At 37.0% G+C, this 15,102-nt stretch overlaps 1 protein-coding gene and 1 long non-coding RNA gene across 3 annotated transcripts in view; both read left to right on the forward strand.

The window, feature by feature from the left end:
- The window catches only part of PRKD1 (protein kinase D1), a 362,671-nt gene that overhangs the window by 300,209 nt on the left and 47,360 nt on the right, over window positions 1-15,102 (forward strand). For both annotated transcript variants that reach the window (XM_033188361.1, XM_033188362.1), the window contains 8 exons: window positions 2,036-2,246; window positions 2,374-2,451; window positions 4,490-4,694; window positions 6,434-6,557; window positions 8,045-8,122; window positions 9,976-10,255; window positions 11,867-11,919; window positions 14,413-14,485. In XM_033188361.1, the coding sequence (XP_033044252.1) occupies window positions 2,036-2,246; window positions 2,374-2,451; window positions 4,490-4,694; window positions 6,434-6,557; window positions 8,045-8,122; window positions 9,976-10,255; window positions 11,867-11,919; window positions 14,413-14,485 (1,102 nt within the window). The remainder of the gene's footprint in view (window positions 1-2,035; window positions 2,247-2,373; window positions 2,452-4,489; window positions 4,695-6,433; window positions 6,558-8,044; window positions 8,123-9,975; window positions 10,256-11,866; window positions 11,920-14,412; window positions 14,486-15,102) is intronic.
- Window positions 8,874-9,329, forward strand: LOC117069870. Its single transcript, XR_004431695.1, has 2 exons — window positions 8,874-8,959; window positions 9,273-9,329. It is a non-coding gene; the product is annotated as an uncharacterized LOC117069870 (long non-coding RNA).

Below are 15,102 nucleotides of genomic sequence, written 5' to 3' on the forward strand. Positions count from 1 at the left end.
ACTGAACAGTGATTTGTTCAGCTTTTCATAGGATTTTCCAAATCTGATAACGTGTTAAATCTGCTAAGAAAGTGTGACATCAGGTTATCTTTTATTCTGAGTGTTAAAACTTTTCAACGATGGAAAAATATCATTTTCATTTTAGTCTATGCTTAAAACTGGCCCATTGGCTACAGTTACTAGAGGACACTGGAACAGGGACGTTACCCTGTGGATTTAATTATTCTTTAATTCCATTGAAGGTATTTATTCAATGTATTCATGATTCTGGTTTGGCAAACCTTTGGCTATTTTTATAATCTCCCTAGACTTCTCTGCAAGAGTTGAACCTTTCCAGAATAATTATGCTTTACAGTTTTTCTTTATGGATTTATAATTGTGAATGTAGCTGTAGGCCTAATATTCCTGTGTAGAACTTCATTTCAAGTTTCTTTTCACTGTAGCTAGTGAATCTGAAAGTAATAGTTTTCACTTTTGGTAATAGTATTTAACCTTTTGGTGCAGATAGGGATTGAAAGGGATAGAAGTTTTTTGTAAATGTGACTTATTGCTTGTCTTGTCAGTAATCATTTAAAATTAGAAATTAACCGAGTGTGGTGATAAAACAAGGGCTCTGGAGGCAAACAAATGTAGGTTGACATTTTGGCTGCACTGTTTACTAGCATTTGACCCAGAAGTATCTATTTAAACTTTATGAGCTTGGATGCCTCAACTGTAGATAGTAAGGCCTGTGTTTTAAGGCACCTAATACAGTTATTGCTATAGACTAGGAACTTAATAACTGAGATATGTAAATGAGATATATAATTATAACAACGGTTCAAAAGCAATTCGGTTTATCTTATTCTGATGATTCTAAAATACATTTATTCTGATGGGATATATTTACTCTCAAATATATCACAGGATATAAGAGGTACCGTGAAATTATCCAAAAAATTGAAAACACAGTTAACTTTAGTTAACTTAATTTTTAAAAATCCATATACTGAACTGATTAAATAATTCCAAAATGATGGACAAGAGTTCACAGGGATATAATTATATCAAAAAATCCACTTTTATATTCCTTGTATAGTATATTAGTTCTGTTTTCAGTAATATAAATCTTTTGTTGTATGGCTGAGGAAAAATTTAAAATCATGTTTATTTTTTTTCTTTAGGCAAACCAAAGGAACTGTAAGCCTACCTTCCTTCCCTCCCTCCCTCCCTCCTTACCTCCCTCCCTCCTTCCCTCCTTCCCTCCTTCCCTCCTTCCTTCCTTCCTTCCTTCCTTCCTTCCTTTCTCTCTCTCTCTCTTTCTCTCTCTTTCTTTCTTTCCTTTCTTTCGAGTTTCACTCTTGTTGCCCAGGCTGGAGTGCAGTGGCACGATCTTGGCTCACTGCAACCTCCATCTCCCAGGTTCAAGCAATTCTCCTGCCTCAGCCTACTGAGTACCTGGGATTACAGGCATGCACCACCACACTCAGCTAATTTTTTTATTTTTAGTAGAGATGGGGTTTCACCATGTTAGTCAGGCAGGTCTTGAATTCCTGACCCCAAATGATCCTCCTGCCTTGGCCTCCCAAAGTGCTGGGATTATAGCATTTTTTCGATGAAGTACCGTGTAGGGCAAACAGGAGGCATTTACTTTTCATTTTGTCTTTCTTAAATGCTTGCATTTTCTAACCATGTGCATGTAATACTGTAGAAAATGTCAATGGTATATGTGCACTGTTTATTTGCCTCCAACTTTATATTTCTGTATTAGAACCACTTTTTTAAAGCAAAAACATATTTGAAAGACCTAGAAATCATGTTTAAATGTTCTGATCTCCAATTCTGTCTCTTTTGTTAAGATTATACAAGCAAGGTAACTCAAATAGAAATGGGGAAAGCAAGTAAATTATATTAATTAACAGAAATATAATATTATTTCTTTCATATTATTAAGCATCAAAGTACGAAATACAAGAGTAAACCGAGATCTTAAAATATATAAATATATAAATCAAATAGCCTCTTACATCTTCCTTTATTGTTTTCCAAAATGTAGCAGAAATCACCATCAGAGTCGTTTATTGGTCGAGAGAAGAGGTCAAATTCTCAATCATACATTGGACGACCAATTCAACTTGACAAGATTTTGATGTCTAAAGTTAAAGTGCCGCATACATTTGTCATCCACTCCTACACTCGGCCCACGGTGTGCCAGTACTGCAAGAAGCTTCTGAAGGGGCTTTTCAGGCAGGGCTTGCAGTGCAAAGGTAAGGATGATTTTGTCACCTGTCGAACTTTGATCACCTTCATTCATCTGACATAAGTATTTTCTGGCTACCACTTCTCTTTCTGACAAATTCTCATTTTGTTTTGTTTGAAAATCACTGGGATTAGATTGCAGATTCAACTGCCATAAACGTTGTGCACCAAAAGTACCAAACAACTGCCTTGGCGAAGTGACTATTAATGGAGGTACGTAAAAGATCAGCTGTCATGTCTGTGCTTCTTCCCTATTAGAGAGTGTGGTGATGATGATTTTCGTTGGGGTTTTTGGTTATGGTTTTGGTTTTGGTTCAGATATTTCAGACACAGTCCAAAAGTAAATTATGGCCAGTGTTTGTTCTACTTTACTATAGAAAAGCATCCATGGAGTTTTGATAACAGTCAAAGACCCTTTCATGATCTTTACATGGTAAGCAGCTAGTATTGAAAACTTGGGTAGCCATAATTTATTTCCCAGCTTTATTTTCTTTTACTCTTATCCTAGTTTGCCCAGAAATGTGGGTGTTGTTGGTCTGCCTACAAGTTGTAGTTCTCAGTCTCTTTTCCTCTGTCCTTCTCATTTCAGTCATCTTTAATAATAAAAGGAACTTTGTCAGCCAATAAAAAAATAGATATATTTTCTATATTTGGCAATATTCCTTCAAGAAAACTCTGACTGTATAAATTAACTTTGAAGGACTGCCACGAAAAATGCCATATCTTAAGCAAAGAGCTTACATTTTCTTCCTAGGTAGCATTCTAATGGAACACTACCAAAATCTTTGGCTTAGAATCCCAAGTTAGCTTTTTCTGCAGATAGTGGTCTTCTTTGTACCTTTAGTCTGCTACCAGTTTTCCAATTCCTCTGGAAAGAAAAATGGCTATAAAAGACCACAGATACTTTTAGTTGAATATTTTTGTTACTAAGAAGCTGATGAATGATGAACTAAGAAGAATGAATGAATATCTTTGCTCTAGAACTTTCTTCTCTAGAAGAAATATATACCGTACCTAAAAGAAGAAGAAGGAAGAGCTCTCCAGGAAAACATTGTCACACTTGTTTCTGGCTTGGAGATTCATGAATTAGCTGCCAAAATTGAAAGCTTGGCGATCGTCCCACTTTCTGTGGCATGTGGTGTTGACTTTGTTCAGGCTCAGGCAATGTCAGTGTGTACTGGATAACTATAACTAAGGGGAAACAGAACAGTTTTTGATGTTGTTGATTACTTTGAAATGATATTTTCTCATACATCCAGAAAAATCTGGTAAAATGTGAATTTTCCAAGCTTGGCAGGCTAGAGTCCCTCATTAATCTATGTTTTAATTTTAAAATGAGTACTTTGCATTAGTAAGTGATTATAATTTTTAACCATTACCATCAACTGTATAATGACAGGGTTCAATATTACTTCAAATATCAAATGTCTTATTTAAAAGCTGTAGCTATGTGACCAATTTAATATATTGGAACTCGTGATTTTCAAAGTTACTCAAAGTAAGAATCAGTGGCTTGAATCTTTTTTCATGTGAGAGTTTCTGTCATCCTCTTATGTACGTTTTTTCCCACCAGGGCTGTGTTTCTAAAATATGAGCAGCTTCCCAGTCACTGGGGCCTGGTATCACTTTGCCTTCTAGCATTTTACTTCTATCCCAGCCTTGGCTTCCTTCCAAGGCTTTTCATGACTTTTCATGTTTTCAGGCTTAGAAGAACGGAAAACGAGCATCTACCTATAAAATTACATATTCAACTTCTCATAAATTCAGATGCTTATACACTGAAATAAAAAAGGAAATTGAAAATCATGGATGGATCTGGAGGCCATTATCTTTAGCAAACTAACCTAGGAACAGAAAAGCAAATACCACATGTTCTCACTTATAAGTGGGAGCTAAATAATGAGAACACATGGTCACATAATGGGGAATAACACACACTGGGGCCCTTTGAGGTTGGAGTGTGGGAGGAGGGAAGATCAGGAAAAATAACTAATGGGTACCAGGCTTAATACCTGGGTGATGAAATAATCTGTACAAGAAACCCCCATGACACAAGTTTACCTAGGTAATAAACCTGTACGTGTACCCCTAAACTTAAAATAAAAGTTAAAAAAAAAAAAAGAAAATAATCTCTTCACAGAATTGCCTTTTTGGGGCTTCCAGTTGATTTGTTTTAGGATCACCTGACTGTCTTTTAAGCCCTGGTTCCAAGATTCCAGGCTTATCTTCATGGGTCAAAATAATTTTCTAGATTTGCTTAGTCCTGGGGCAGAGTCTGATGTGGTCATGGAAGAAGGAAGTGATGACAATGATAGTGAAAGGAACAGTAGGCTCATGGATGACATGGAAGAAGCAATGGTCCAAGATGCAGAGATGGCAATGGCAGAGTGCCAGAATGACAGTGGTGAGATGCAAGATCCAGACCCAGACCACGAGGATGCCAACAGAACCATCAGGTGAGAGCAGCACTGCCAGCCTCAGCAAACAGGCGAACCCCAAGCAGTATTTTCTCTTTAAACCTCTTTGATATTTTAATAGATTATAGTAGAAATGTGAAGTACATGTTTAATTTCTTATGAATGATCTGTGTGCTGTAGGTGAGAGCCTTTGAAGTTAGGAGGTCTGGGTTCCCTGGGAGAAGTGTGGTTTCCATCCTTTCCTAGCATCACCTCATTCATTGACCCATTTTCTTTTGCATGTGAGAGATGCTCACGTTTGCCATCCACAAGTTTATTACTAAGTTAATATTAATTCGAAGCTCATTGTGTAGAAACAAGAAAGATCAAGATCAAACTCAGCAGACATCATCTATTTTATTAGCTGGCCCCTGTTACAAATATCATAGTCTGTGTATACTTCACTGTTCTTGATATTATTTCAGAAGTATGTGCAATTTTATATCTGTTATCTAATTATGCTTTTGGTTACTGGATGATCCCCACTTTTTATATCAGGAGTCAGCACAATGTGGCCACCAGGACAGATTGGACTGCCCAATTTGTAGTAAAGTTTTATGGGAACATAGCCATGCCCATTCATATTGTCTCTGTCTGCTTTTGCACTATATTGGTAAAGTTAGGTCTTTTGCAAAAACTAAAATATTTATTACCTAGCCCTTTACAGAAAATGTTTCCTAGTCTCTGATTTATATCATAAAGCCTATTGAAATTTTTGTGTCCATTTTACAAATGCCATGTTTATTGACAAACAGAAATTGTTCATGAGAGTAGAGCAATGAAATGATTTTTTTTCCATTTAATGGCATAATGAACATTTTTTAAATAGTGGGAAATAATTGTCTTATGACCTGTCCTTTGAAGACATACACTTCTTTGAAAGTGTATGCCAAAGAGTTTGCATGGTGAGGGGGCAGTGGGGGGAATAACATATATATTCATATTGTGGGGATTGGGGCAAGGAGGGAGGGATGAAGAGAGGAAGAAACAGAGACTAGCAGATTTCAATTATTATGACATTATGCAGAGAAACTAAAAATTCATATTGAATGATGTAATCTCTAAATGATTGATAATGTACCTATAATAGGAAATAAATAAGCAAATAAGCTTTCATGTATGAGTCTGAATAATGTGGCCTCAGTAGACTAAGAAGTATTCTACCTCAGGTTGACCTGAAAACTGAACACCATACAGTTCAACCCAAAAGATGAGGTGCTTATTACCCAGCCTTGGGTTTTTTTTTTTAGACGGTGTCTTGCTCTGTCGCCCAGGCAGGAGTGCAGTGGCGCAATCTCGGCTCACTGCAACCTCCGCCTCCCAAGTTCAAGCAATTCCCTGCCTCAGCCTCTGGAGTAGCTGGGATTACAGGCGCCCGCCACCATGCCCAGCTGATGTTTTTGTACTTTTAGTAGAGACGGGGTTTCACCATCTTGGCCAGGCTGGTCTTGAACTCCTGACCTCGTGATCCACCCGCCTCGGCCTCTCAAAGTGCTGGGATTACAGATGTGAGCCACTGCGCCCAGCCGGGATTTTTTAAGGTGTACAAATAAAGTGCCTATCACTCTTCAGAGTAACCCACTTTCAGAACCATGGTGCCTGACAATACGTTTTACTAAAATTGAGATGTGAATTTTTGTAAAGTTTCACTTGGATTAGCTGACATAAGGTTTTATGCATGAAAATACATAAAATGTACCTGAAAACATTTTTATCCTACAATATTTTGACTTCTCAAGTCCATCAACAAGCAACAATATCCCACTCATGAGAGTAGTGCAGTCTGTCAAACACACGAAGAGGAAAAGCAGCACAGTCATGAAAGAAGGATGGATGGTCCACTACACCAGCAAGGACACGCTGGTAAGATCCACAGGGAACAATGTTCTCTTGCCTTGCTAGCTTTAATTAGAGGAATTGCTAATGTCCTGTGAGGGCTGTGAGATGCCTTCATTACTCAGAGTAAACCTCAGCACAGGCATGACACAGGATTAGGTAAGGTGCATTACAGTCTCAGGGTGTCAGATGTAGTTCAGCAAGCAATGGAGTTAGGAAAAAATGTGGAAAGCAATTTCAGGTAAACAAAGTCAGTGACTTTGATTACCTGAGATGTCTACCTGCCATTTTATAGTACTTGTGGAAGCCACAGTATGTGCTTTCAGAATGCTCCACGGCAATTTAGAATTTTATAAGAAACACTGCATTCTAGGCAGAGAATAAAACAGTGATAACTATCTTATGCTTCCTAAGTCCTTAACTAAGTTTTCCCTGAAGAACTGACCCACTCAGGAACATTGGAAGCCTGTATCCTGAGTGTTCATGTCTCCAGATTTTCTTAATAGTTGATGAATGAGGTTGTGTATGTACATAAGAGAGAACAACTTGATTCACGTTTCAAAGTTAAATTGACAATTGGCTGATTTCTTTTACTGTATTGCTTTTCTCATCTCTTACCTAAAGGATCACTACAGATAAGCAGACACCTATAACCTAATTGATCTATCTATAATTTCGACCATATCTGTTAGAGAGAGAAGACTTACCTGATATTATAGGGCTCAATTGAATACCACCTAGTTCTTTTTAGACATGGTGTAATATATTTAATATGTTTGACTGGCCTGAAACTGGTTGTGGAGGAGAAGAGCAGAATAATAGAGCTTTGGGGTCTTTTATAAGATAAAAATACACACACACCCTAAAATCCTGAAAGATATACCTACAGTGAAGAAAGACCTGATCACCAAATCATAGTGGTTAGATTTCTAGTGAGCTGGAGAGAAGGTAGAGTTGGTTGTTTGATGCAGTCCCCTGACTTTAAGTTGATGTCATGGAGTCAAACTTACTGTCCAGCAAAATATTCTTTACTTCTACTCCAACATTCAGAATTTGCCCATTGCCAATGGAAGTGAGATTACCTGGTTCCATCAGCATGGCATTTCTTATGTCCTAAAATAATAAGCATGCATAATAAACATTGCATCTCCTAGTAAACCTTATTTTATTATAAACTATAGACCTGCCTTTAGCCCTTCACGCAGTGAAATAAGCTTAAAAATGATGTTTTCTGTTTACTATGCACTTTCTAAATGCCAGGCTCTTATTGGGTGTTAATACTTCATCTTCTTTATTACTCACGACCCTATAACATAAATCCAGATACTTATCAGACATGTGGCTAAATAGTCAGCCTCCAGAGCCTGAAATTGAGCGTGAATCTGCCTTTTCCAAAGCCCATGCACTTTCCACCCTCGAATCTTATGTCCCCATTGGGGAAATCTATTTGTTTTATCAATTGTGGATATTTTTAAAGTTTTTAAAAAGGATCTTGGATCTAACTTCTGTTTCAGCGGAAACGGCACTATTGGAGATTGGATAGCAAATGTATTACCCTCTTTCAGAATGACACAGGAAGCAGGTACTACAAGGTAAGAGGGGGCTCTTTCTTTGTAGTTGCATTCCTCTTATTGCTTTTCCTTGGGAATGTAGAGTGTAAGAAATAGGAAATACATCCAACAAACGTGACTATTTTTGTGCTTCCTCCAGGAGCTATTTTTTTTTTCTTTTCTACAGTCTCCAAATTTCTTGGGATTCAGGTTGGGACCCCTTGATTCATCTGTGAATTTTACATTTCCCCAAGGAGTGCTTCTGGTACCATGGGATGATGGGAGAGGGAGGGAGGCAAAGATTAATGAATATTTTAGCAAAGATGTGAGATTTAACTAGAAAATTAATGGTCACAGCAGATCAGCTCAAGGTAAACTCCTGATATCCACTGCATCTAGCACACTGCCAGGAGGGAAGAAACATTGTATGATTTCTTCCTGCTTGTCAGTATTCACAAAGAACACTTTTCTCTAGAGAAAAAAATGGCAGCAATTTTTATTCTGTCCCTCTACATTAAATGATACAGATGTGGCATATTATATCACCCAGAAAAACACAACTCCAAACAAACTCTTCATAGAGAAAAGGGTAGATACGTGGTCCTTCAAAATGAATGCAGACTGTGGAATAGTTGATTTGATTCTCCATAGCCACTTTACACAGCTGTCACATAAAATGGAAACCTCACTAATTTTAAAATTGAAAGTTTGTTTTTAAAGTTATTATTTTTTAGTCCCTACATACTTCCTGGAAGACACAGTAGTGATTAATTTTTTTTAATATGAATTGCCTTAAAAATGATGACTATTGGCCAGGCGCAGTCACTCATACCTGTAATCCCAGCACTTTGGGAGGCCAAGGCAGGTGGATCACTTGAGGTCAGGAGTTCTAGACCAACTTAGCCAATATGATGAAACGTCGTCTTTACAGAAATACACAAATTAGCCAGACGTGATGGGGTGCACCTGTAATCTCAGCTACTCAGGAGGCTGAGGCAGGAGAATCACCTGAATCCAGGAGGTAGAGTTTGCAGTGAGCCAGGATTGCACCACTGCACTCCAGCCTGAGCAACAGAATAAGACTCCATCTCAAAAATAAATATAAATGAATAAATAAATAAATAAATGGCTGGGCGCAGTGGCTCACCCCTGTAATCCCAGGACTTTGGGAGGTTGAGGCGGGCAGCGTGAGGTCAGGAGTTCAAGACCAGCCTGGCCAACATGTTGAAACCCTATCTCTACTAAAAATCTAAAAATTAGCCAGGTGTAGTGGCAGGCACCTGAAATTCCAGCTACTTGGGAGGCTGAGGCAGAAGAACTGCTTGAACTCAGGAGGTGGAGGTTGCAAAGAGCCGAGATCACGCCACTGCACTCCAGCTCGGGTGACAGAGCAAGATTCTGTCTCAGAAAAGAAAAAGACCATTTTAAAACCAGTGTCTAGTTGTCCTCACTTAAACTATTCACTTGACTATGTTATTACATTAACATGTATTGAGTGCCTTAATGAATAGGTTAAAATTTAAAAATAGCCATGTCTACCTAAATGCATTTCAAAAGTGTTGTGATTCTACCTCACTGTTACAAAAATTATCATTTATTTTCTAAGTCTTAGATTGTGGTGAAGATTCAAAATCATTATTCCTAACCATGCTTACTCTTGCCACATGAACATAGCATAAAAAGTCACATTTTCTAGAAAAAGGAAATAAGGTTTCCCATAGTAAAGCTATTTTTTAAATTTCGCTTAGCAATATTCTGTGTTTTATAGTTTAAAACTATTTTATATAAATGGTGGTTATTTGTGATGTCATTTTTCACATGTTCTTGGCATCAACTTTCTTTGAAAGTTTACATACTTTTGATAAACTACCTTTGGCACTTTTTTTCTTTCACAGGAAATTCCTTTATCTGAAATTTTATCTCTGGAACCAGCAAAAACTTCAGCTTTAATTCCTAATGGGGCCAATCCTCATTGTTTTGAAATCACTACGGCAAATGTAGTGTATTATGTGGGAGAAAATGTGCTCAATCCTTCCAGCCCACCACCAAATAACAGTGTCCTCACCAGTGGCGTTGGTGCAGATGTGGCCAGGATGTGGGAGATAGCCATCCAGCATGCCCTCATGCCCGTCATTCCCAAGGGCTCGTCTGTGGGTACAGGAACCAACTTGCACAGTGAGTCTGCCAGTTTTCTAACCAGCCCAAAGCTCATCATGTACCTACCCATTGCTTAGTAAACATGTGCCCTGTCCTTCCTGAGAACAGAATGAAGAAAGACTCCTTGGGGATGATTTAGTTTATTGGAGAATGTACAGTCTCTAAATAAAAGCTGCTGCACATACTAAGATGTTTAGTTTGTTAAATTATCCTATTTTATCGTAGGTATTTTATATTAAAATTTAACAAATTCAGGTAAACACTATGTATTAGGCAATTACAGACCTCTAGAGCTATTGGTTGTAAAAGAAGAAGTAATCTGGCCAGGCTCAGTGGCTCACACCTCTAACCCCTGCACTTTGGGAGGCCAAGGTAGGTGAAGGACTTGAGCCCAGGAGTTCTTGTCCAGCCTGGGCAACATGAGGAAACCCTGTCTCTACAAAAAAATACAAAAATTAACCAGACATGGTGGCATGCGCCTGCGGTCCCAGCTACTCTGGAGCCTGAGGCAGGAGAACTGCTTGAGCTCAGGAAGCACAGGTTGCAGCGAGCCAAGATCAAGCCATTGCATTCCTGCCTGGGCAAAAAAAGAGGAGAGGGGGGAGGGGGAGGGGGAGGAGGAGGAGAAATCTAGCCAGCTTCAGCTTGACATGGAATGTGAGAGAAGAAGAAGAAGATAGGAGAAGGAGATGGAGAGGAAGAGGAAGAAGAGGAAGAAGAAGAAAGAAGAGGAAGAGGAAGAAGAAGAAGGAGGAGGAGAAGAAGAAGAAAGAAGAGGAGGAAGAAGTCTAGTCAACTTCAGCTTGACATGGAGTGCAAGTCTTGTTATTTGCAAATCTGAATTAATAAGTTTCCCTAAAGACACTTCACCTAGTATTCTGTGCAGGATATGGTAATTTGATGTGCAGAGTACATGGTAATTGGTAATTCTTGATCATTTTATCCCAGGAAGAAGTCTCTGTTCATTAGTTGAATGAGATACGTTTGCTAAAATGCAACCTAGATCCAGTATTGAGGATAAATTTTAAAGAAGAAATATTAGAGGAATATTTGAATAAAAAAGTCACTTATTTTTAAATTTCATAATAGTTACTCATAATGAAACCTATGAATTAACCTCTGGTTTTTTACATTATAGTGTTATCTGTTGATCTGTCATAATTTTTAGTTTATCTCTACAATCAAAATACATATTAATAGAATATATATACCTATTTTGGTGCTAAGCACTTTACATGAGATCTCTATTTTAATGCCTAATCCAATTCCAACAGGTAGACTTTAATGATTGGCCTGTTTTACAACTGAGGAAATCAGTGTCTCTCCAGTGAGATTAAGTTGTCCGAGCTTGTACCAAAGCTGTGAAGTAGCAAAGCCAGTATTCGAATCCAAGTCCTTCTGACGCCAAACCCTAAATTGACAGAATGTTATTTTTCAAAACTAAGTATGGTGAATATGTAATTTTGAAAAGAAAGAAATATTCAAATGACATTTTCTTAGAAAAACCTAATTGCTGTGATTTATTTAAAACCACTTTTGCAGGATGATTTGTAAGCATGTATTTACTTGTGTTGCTATCACATCTCTTACTGACTTTTTGTGTGCATATTGTTTTACATGCATTTCCAGGAGATATCTCTGTGAGTATTTCAGTATCAAATTGCCAGATTCAAGAAAATGTGGTAAGTATGTACCTACTAATATAAAACTTGGTAATGTGATTACTGGAAAATAAAAGCATCATAAAATAGGTTTTAAAATTCATTTTAATTTTTTAGTAAATTTTGAAAAGCAGAATAGAATTTGGATACTTTTCTGTGATATTTTAGAAACATTAAATGATATAAATTTGTTTAGTAATTTTTCTATAATCAATTCTGTAATATAGAGTCAAATATCTGTTTATCTCAGCTAGGCAATTATAATGTGATGCCTGATTTCTCACATATTTGCCCTTCTTGGTACTGGAATTGTAATGGCTGATATTGCACAGTAAAATAAATACACCAGCAGAATAAGATAAATTTCTTGATTTGCATGAGTAGCTTAAACATGCCATTGTTCTCATTCCTTAGTTGCTACCTAGAAGTGCTGTATTATGACAAGGAGTTGCAAATGCTCTTATAGTGATTTGTACACATCAACTTTAAGAAAGTTGCATAAATCGAATCTTATGGGTTCTCATTGTAGCACCCTAGTCACCTGTGCCACATAACTCCATCCTTGCAGCTTAGTTTTTGAAAATTGTAGATCAGCCATATTATGAAATCTTTTACAGTCTGTCAAATGTTTGCTTTGTTTGTTATATTTTATCCCTAAGGCAAGTAGCCAAAAATTAATAAGGCCTTTTCTACCTCCTCCTGTGACCCAGACCCTTTTCTCTATTTTACCTGCTGTACCTATGGCCAAAAGAATGCAGTTTACAGCTTATAGTTTATAAAAATTTGTTTAAAAAAAATTAACTTCATGAAACTCTATTCATCCTTACTTTATCTTTGAAACCTACATTAAAGTGGCATAAAGTAAACAGCCAAATATGAATTAGAGAGGACTAGGTAAACTTTATAGTGAAGGTTAGATAAATTCTTGTGCTGTCAATTATGAGATAGATTCCTAAAGAAATTTCTTTTCTGCAGACTCCTGTTGCCTTTGCTTAGCCAGGAACGTTTTAGGAAATACAAGTTACTCTATAAGCCTCTTGGGAAATTCCTGATAGCTGTGGAGTTGTTCCACTCTCTTCAGCCACTGTTGTCTACTGAAAATTTTGGATCGGCCATTGAGTTATCAGAAAGCCTAAAGAACACTTCTCTTAACAGATGAAGTCGCTTGAAGTCAGAATAATAGAATAGTATTAATATTACTTGTCTTGTCCTTAGACAGCCTTGAACTCATCCTGTGGATACTTTGAAGAATCACAGGATGGAGACAACTTGTAGTTATTTTCTAGGGGGAAGAACAAAGGAAAAAGATAAGGATTTGTAGGATATGGAGAGGGTAGGATTTGATATTAAAGGACTTCTTTTTTTATTATACTTTAACGTCTAGGGTACATGTGCAGAATGTGCAGAAGGACTTAAAAAAAAATAAAGTCAAATATAAGGGTAGAAGATAGGTGGAAAATCCGATAGGATGTAATAGGAATATATAAAGGAAAAAAGCATTACCTTGTGATTTCGTCAGCATGAAATCACAGACAATAAAACACAGATTTAAAAGATGCTTTATTTAACAGTTATTATTTCAAAGAGAAAGCATTAGACGTATGGAACTTGTTAGCTCCCGAAGTGATGAAATTGGACGAGTTTAGCTACTTCACAGATTGAGAATTTCATATGAGTTGCCATCCTTCTGCAGCCTCTCCAGCTCACTCACAGTGATTCAGCCTCCTCTTCCGTCACTTTAGGTTCATCTGCATGTGGGTGACTAATAAGGGAGCAAGCTTTTCATTCTAGTCATACAGGGAGAAGTGGTTGGAATCAGGATTCACACAGACACGTGATTGGGAACCGTGATTATTTAATGACATTTCCAAATAACCATCTCAACAGGCAAATATCTTTTTCAATACTTATAGTAAATCACATTGTATGGTTTTTAGTCATTTTTCTAATGAAACATATGTGCTAGCACATTAGAAAACCTCTGTCACTTAAGATCAGAACAGTTTTCATAATTTTATGTTATTATGTTAATTAAAGAGTGTGCTTTGAGGCCGGGCATGGTGGCTCACGCCTGTAATCCTAGCATTTTGGGAGGCCAAGGCAGGCAGATCACAAGGTAAGGAGCTCCAGACCAGCCTGACCAACATGGTGAAACCCTGTCTCTACTAAAAATACAAAAATTAGCTGGGCGTGGTGGTGCGTGCCTGTAATCCCAGCTACTCAGGAGGCTGAGGCAGGAGAATCTCTTGAACCCAGGAGGTGGAGGTTGCAGTGAGCCGAGATTGCACCACTGCACTCCAGCCTGAGCAACAGAGCGAGACTCCATCTCAAAAAAAAAAACAAAACAAAAAAGAATGTGCTTTGAATATTACAGTCATCTCAGATTTCTAGCATTTCTAATTTATTTTAAAAATACTTAATGTTTATAATATATTTAATAGAATTATATTAATTTTTAGGACTGTTTTGTTCTGCTTCATGTTTTTTTTTTTTTCATTGGACTTGTACCTCTAGGACATCAGCACAGTATATCAGATTTTTCCTGATGAAGTACTGGGTTCTGGACAGTTTGGAATTGTTTATGGAGGTAGGTTATCTCACTGAGTATTTTTATGAACTTAAAGTTTTCGCTAGTTATATTTTTAAAAGCATATTTCCAGGAAAAACATAAAAGGGAAGACCTGTGTGTATCTTTCTGTATTCTTTCAGAAATATAGGAAGACCTATATTTCTGTGTATCTTTCTGTATTCTGTCTTTAAAAATTTTTTTTGAGATAGTTCCTACTTGGAAAATTGGTATATTTGTGTTTCAAAAGAGAAAGTTTCATACTCCCGAAAAACCTTTTTTCTTAGTATAGACACAAACTACACACAGTACTGAAGAAGTTTGGAATATCAGACAAAATATTGAGAAAGCAAGGAAGTTATGATTTGTAAACAAATTAATTCCATTTTCTTTTGGCACACTTGATGAGAAGTCCATTCATATTAGTAGACAAAACAAAATTTAACTTTCCAGTGTCGTTAACAATATTTGTTTCCTGAAGGATTGAATTTTTTTTAATTTTTGAGGTGAAATATCAAGTCTTTACCTATTTTCTTATTGTCAAGCTCTTTGGTAAATTTATTATTCTAACTTCTGCTATTTTAGATTCCAGCCAGTTAAAGAATAGTTTTCAAGTCTTTAAAAAATGTTTAATATTA

The sequence above is a fragment of the Trachypithecus francoisi genome, unplaced genomic scaffold (assembly GCF_009764315.1).
Source record: "Trachypithecus francoisi isolate TF-2019V2 unplaced genomic scaffold, Tfra_2.0 Lachesis_group3, whole genome shotgun sequence".
Taxonomy (NCBI): Eukaryota; Metazoa; Chordata; class Mammalia; order Primates; family Cercopithecidae; genus Trachypithecus; species Trachypithecus francoisi.